The sequence below is a fragment of the Primulina huaijiensis genome, unplaced genomic scaffold (genome assembly GCF_012295235.1).
Source record: "Primulina huaijiensis isolate GDHJ02 unplaced genomic scaffold, ASM1229523v2 scaffold41823, whole genome shotgun sequence".
NCBI classification, from domain to species: Eukaryota; Viridiplantae; Streptophyta; class Magnoliopsida; order Lamiales; family Gesneriaceae; genus Primulina; species Primulina huaijiensis.
This window is the reverse complement of record NW_027359994.1, coordinates 1-5,938: the sequence shown is the minus strand read 5'-3', so window position 1 is coordinate 5,938 and position 5,938 is coordinate 1. Positions and strand designations below refer to the sequence as shown.

The 5,938-nt window shown below is 36.9% G+C and overlaps 1 protein-coding gene across 1 annotated transcript; it reads left to right on the top strand.

Moving 5' to 3' along the window:
- Nucleotides 1-2,209: 2,209 nt before the first annotated feature.
- Nucleotides 2,210-3,562, top strand: LOC140969469 (uncharacterized). Its single transcript, XM_073430828.1, has one exon. The coding sequence runs from the start codon at nucleotides 2,370-2,372 to the stop codon at nucleotides 3,357-3,359; it is 990 nt and encodes a 329-aa protein (XP_073286929.1). The 5' UTR covers nucleotides 2,210-2,369; the 3' UTR covers nucleotides 3,360-3,562.
- Nucleotides 3,563-5,938: the final 2,376 nt, after the last annotated feature.

Below are 5,938 nucleotides of genomic sequence, written 5' to 3'. Positions count from 1 at the left end.
TAATCGGAGACTATTCCACTCGATAAGTGATAACCACTTGGACAGTCCGAGGGAAGGTTGTTCAGTGGATCATCAAAAACTTGTTGTTGTATTTGCCATCCGCAAGTGAATGATGTCAAGTTTTAGTAATCGATAGAGCACGGATGTCGATCTCACAGGGAGTGCAATTTAATTATAAATTAAATACCACAATTAAAATAATTAGACTTTATTTAGAAAAGTCACTAGACTGTTTGTTGTCAATTATGAACTAAAGTTAAGGAAATCGCGCAAACGATTTAAACTCGTGAGAATGAGAATCTAGTTGTACGATTTCACTTGGTCTTCACTGTATAAAATTATCATTGACATCAATATTTATAGTTTCAATGCTTTTATTATCCAAGAATTCTTGACTATTTCTACTCTCTTTCCCAACTGGTGCGTAGAAATCAATTATCTATCGATAATCAAACAGTAAATAATTTCAATTGCATAATAATTCTTTTAATGGATTCGTTGGAGTTATCAGCCTTCCAAGCCATATAAACATTAACGATATATTTTCCTACGGTCCTATTCAAAACCCCCTCTCCCGAGTGATAGGTCTCAAATAAATATGACGATTCAATTATTGATCAAGTAATTGGACACAATAAAATCCGAAAAATATAAATAAATAAGAAGAAATTCAAATATATAAGTAAACAATTCATAAATAAAGATTTGACCAAACTATGTTGTCCTATAGATTAAAAAAATTAGGTCATAACGGAAAAAAATAAAACAAATTAATGTTTTTCGACATTGCAAAAATAATTAAGAGATTGTGGTGAGAGAAGAAAAGAACACTCGAATCTAAACACGCGACTCCGTCCCCAGATGATGCGGTCTTCGTTTTCGAGTTTCTTCCGTTCCTCGTTCTCGCTCTCTGGATTTGTGTGCATGGTTGCGGCTTCCTTTTCTGTCCTTGCGTCTCTCTCCCTCATGTTCTAGGGTTCCTTCCTTTTTATACACGCGTGGCGGCCACACTATTTTGTTTTTCTTTGCATCAATGTTGCTTCATGCACATCATTTTGTCCATTCCTGTATTGACATTTAAAACAACCCAAAAACGCATAATTACCTTCGAAACTAATACAATCTATGCCTATTAATTGAGTAATATACGTGTAAAGATATGCCCTTATCAATCATCATATGATCACTAATCTATATGAATGAATATCTTAATGCACTTACTAATAAAACATGACGTTTATATCATAGATGCTAGTCTAAAGCTCAAGCAACCTTTATCTTTATTAAGGTGGCTGATTTGACTAAAAATGTGTTTTGAATACGGTATAATTCTTAATAAGTTTCTTGAACTTATGTTGCGAGACAAACCTCATGGTACTTATAGTATATTCAAAGACTTTATCTATGTATCTTGCATTAGTATACATATAAAGTAAATGTCATAATTTGATAAAATCGTGAAATATTATTAAATAAAGATTATTTTTTTATCAATAAAGCTCAAACCACTAGTTAGTTTCGCCGAACACATACTCTAACAAATACTCGAGGTTAACGTTGTGGGATGACATGATTGCAGCTGGTGAAAAATTTTGAGGATCGGAGAGAGAACCCCTTTATAAATAAGGATCCATCCCTCTTCGGTCATGGTGCTTATTTGTTACGGAAGAATATTTCGAACAAGGTTCGTACACTTTGACGACGAGCAAAGGATTAGCGAGTGAAATTATATTTTACTGAATTCGATTGATTCTTAATGCAGATTTGAAAAGTACGTACCAGAATTTTGCGTCAAGTTATTTAATTGTTATTTTTTATTAGCCAAATATCAACAAAGTTACGAGGCAACTAATCAAGAATTGATGGTGACGAAAGGAAAAAGATTTTAAAATTTATTTGTAACTTAACATGATTAAAAAGATTAATTTGATAAATTAACTTAATTTAAGGTCAAAATTCATTGTGGTATTTTGCTAGGTGTCTTTTTTTAAAATAGATTCTAGAATTTTCTTTCTTAAAATATTTTGGAGGACCCATAACTTTATTCCTTCTAGGTATCTTTTGATCAAGTAGTTAATGTCGATTATTTTTAAAATATGNAAAAAAAAAAAAAAAAAAAAAAAAAAAAAAAAAAAAACTGTACACACAATACTATCGCGTGCGTTAGATAACTAGTTTTAAGAAAGAAAAATCTAGAATCTAGACTAGCCATCAACATCAACGTCTGGCAAACTTTCCTCTGGTTTGAGCATAATTTCTTCCTGTACACGTATTGGGGACCAGGAACTATTGCATATCTAAATCCGAATAACTTCTTGCCCCTTTATACCATCTGTTTCCATCGTTTCTTCGCTCAAATTGCTGCAATCATGTCAACCCCCAGCCTTAACCTCTGCGTGGTATTATCCGATGCGAAGCGCATAATCAAGGCCAACCGCAGCCATTTCTTGGCCCTCGGACTTCTCTTTGTCCTCCCTCTGTCCTTATCAGCCATCGTGTACCCTTCTTTTTCACAGCCCGCCTCGATTATTTTCATCTATAATCGACTTTTGTCCTCCTCCTCCACGCCTGTACCCGATGGCGAAATCTCCCCTGTTGACAATTCCGATGTTATTTTCACAGTTCTTTACTCCCTTTTTGTACTGCTGTTATCCCTTTTCACCTCCGCATCAATCACCCATAGCACCTGGAATGGGTTCTTTGGTCGGCAACTGAATATTACTTCCTCTGTTAAATCCATCCTGGTTTCGTTTTTCCCTCTTACAGTGACGTATGTTGTGTCCCTGCTGATTCTGGGATTGATTATATTTGCTGTGGGAGGTCTAGCTGCGTTGATGTACGGCGGCATCTTGTTCTGGGGAGCTCAAACGGATTTCGGCAACGTATATTTTCCGGTTCTCGTTGTTTTACTCGCGGTTTTGCTTGTGGGGGTGATGATCTACATTCAAGTTGAGTGGTTTTTGGCCTGTGTGGTCGTTGTTGTTGAATCAAAGTGGGGCTTTGAACCGCTTAAAAGGAGTTCTTATTTGGTTAAGGGGGTGAAGTGGATTGCGTTCTCGATTCTTATTTATTTTGCGTTGTCGATTGGATTTTTGTCCGCTTTCTATTCAAGTTCAGTGCCTAGTTATATTAGTAGTGGCTCGATCAGCTGGGAGTTCGGTCTTCCAACTGTTCTTTTCACAGTATTTGCAACTGCCTTGTTGCTTTACAGTGTTGTTGCGACTGCTGTGTTGTTTATATATTGCAAAGCATTACACGGGGAGTTGGCGTTAGAGATGGTGGATGAGTTTGCTCCTCTGTATGTTCGATTGCCATTCGATGGCGATGAGAAGGTTCCTAAAGTTGTTTATGTTGTCTAGAGCCGAGTCGAGGTTGACGAGGTTAGCAGCTTCGGCCTGTGATATAACTGTTTGGTTCTTGTTCTGTTGCTTTTGCATTACATTCCGTCTGGTCAATAATGTGTGTATATTAAACTAAAGTTGTCTGAACCATGTAGCCTTTTGAAGATTTATGTATGGATGTATACACTTTGCCATGTTTCTAAATGTTTGATTTTACTACAGACCCGTATGGTGATGCTGATGATTTAGTCTTGTATCCTACGGCGAGTGTTATATAGGTCGCGATAATTTCAGTTTTTGTTAACAATTCGTGCGGTAAAAGAACATCATTGTCCTAGTTTTAGTGAAATACAAACCAACTTAAATTATACTTTTTGCTCATCTCTTCTCATGTCATTTCACGAAGGGAGATCAAGAGAACGAGTGGTTCTCAAAACAATTGATTAACGATGTTGTAGTGATAAAGAGAGAACGCATTTGGACTTGAAAACTTGAGGTTGAATGACATGAATATGACCGGACATGGAGTGCTAATGATTAGAATAAGGAGATTCAAGGAAGCATTGCATAGACTCATGAGCAATCAAGTAGAGCTTGCAAGCAAGGTGCCAAATCTCGAAGGGTTCGTGAGGCATGGAAATGAGTTTGGAGGCCATATGATCATTGTTCAAGTGTTGAATGATGAGGAGTCCAGAACACACAGTGCTAGGACGGTCAAATATTACTGCCCGAGCGCGCCCACCTACGGAACAAACTACGAATTCCAGAACCCTCGGCGCTAGGGCGGTCGAATATTACCGCCCGAGCGCGACGCCTTGCGGGAAATTTTTTCTTTACCTAATTTAGAGTCCTAAATTATTTGGGTACTTATACTTCGATAACTTTTTGAATTGTAAATAATATGTACACGAAATTTGATGATTGTAAACAATGACTCTTGAGTTTTTATACAATTGATTGAGTTTTTCTCTCAAATTTAAAGCTTGGTTTTGCATACAACTTTGTGTGTTTTTCAAATCAAATTTATCAAAGTTTGTCAATTGTTCTTCACTCGGTTGTTAAAGACGACTTCTTTGAAGGTATCGATTGTTATCTCGTGAATATTTGTTGCTTGGCTTTTCGTAGCTTAGAGGTGAATATCACAAATCGATATTTGTTTCAAAAAGATCGGGATAACACCACGTTCTTTATTTCATCGAATCGAGGGTGTGACTTTGTTTTTGAGTGCGTTTGCTTTTCGTGATTGAAGAATCGCATTATTCGGTATCAGAGCTTTTTATTATTAGATCTGTTTAATCTTTCGTTCTGTTTTCAGATCTGCGTTATTCTAGCGTTCTTCGCTTTCGTGAATCTTGTGATTCTCGAAATTGTGTGAGTCGTGCTTAGTTTTTTTTATTGTGCAATCCAAAAAAAAGTACAAAAAGTTCGAAAATTCTGTTATATTTTAGCATTGATCTTTTGTTATTGTCTCTTGGAGAGTAATATTCAAGTGTCTCTTATAATAACAAAAAATCAAATTTCTTGTTTTACGCAGTCCGTGTATGTCAGTTTGCAAGTATCGTGAAGTTTGAATTTCCGAGTTTGATGTACACAAGCTACAAAGCCTGAAAGCATACCATACAAGGGAACTCTCAAATTGAGTGAACAATTGAGTGCGAGCGTTTTCTTCGAGTGACGTGTGAGGTTTTGTAGTGAGGACAAAAAAAAGAGTGAAAATTGAGTGGCTTTCGTTGGCGTGACTAGTGAGGATTCGTGGTGAGGAAACTTTAGTCTATATTCTTTTCTACTAACTTTGCTTGCAGGTACACATGTATGATGATAGACAATTTCAAACAATTCTTAGACAGTATGATAGGATGTTGGAGAAGTCATTTAGGCCTTTACGTGAGGAGTATAGGCGGTGAGAAGAAGAAGAGTTGTGTGATAGAAAGGTTGATGAGAATAGTAAAGGGCAGAGAGCTGAAGGGAATGGGAAGTCATGTCTAAATCATGATTATGATAGACGATGTGACGAGATTAATGGATTTAGAAGCCAGGGAGAGTATAGGAGAAGTGATACTAAGATGACAATTCCATATTTCCGTGGGGATCCGAAGGAGTATCTTGATTGGGAGGAAATGATGGAGTGCGTTTTTGAGAGCCGAGATTATACGGATGAAATGAAGGTATGACATCTTTTTAGTGAGTTTACCGACTGTGCTACTATTTGGTAGGATAAGTTACCACTGGGTAGAAGATGATGTGGGCATGACCTTAGAGTTACGTGGGATGAGATGAAAAGGGTGATGAGGAAGCAATTTCTTCCTAATCACGATAACATGAGAGGTGGTAGGCTGTAGGAGAGATGAGCGTAGCTTGTATGATGATTCGTTGGCATCTACCCAGTGGTCCAACAGAAAAGAGAAAATCTTGGAAGGGCCAATGATTGAGTCGATGCATGAAGCTACAAACCATGAATCATCCAAATATGAATATCAAGGTACATTTAAAAACTCAAATTCTAATACTTGTGATATTATAAGTCGTGGGTGTTTAGCAGTTGTGCATTATATTTGTAAGGTCCAAAATGCGATAACGTAATCCAACTGCATGAAAAT

Coding starts and splice junctions, on each gene's coding strand:
- LOC140969469 (XM_073430828.1), top strand. CDS start 2,370: ATGTCAACCCCCAGCCTTAACCTCTGCGTGGTATTATCCGATGCGAAG.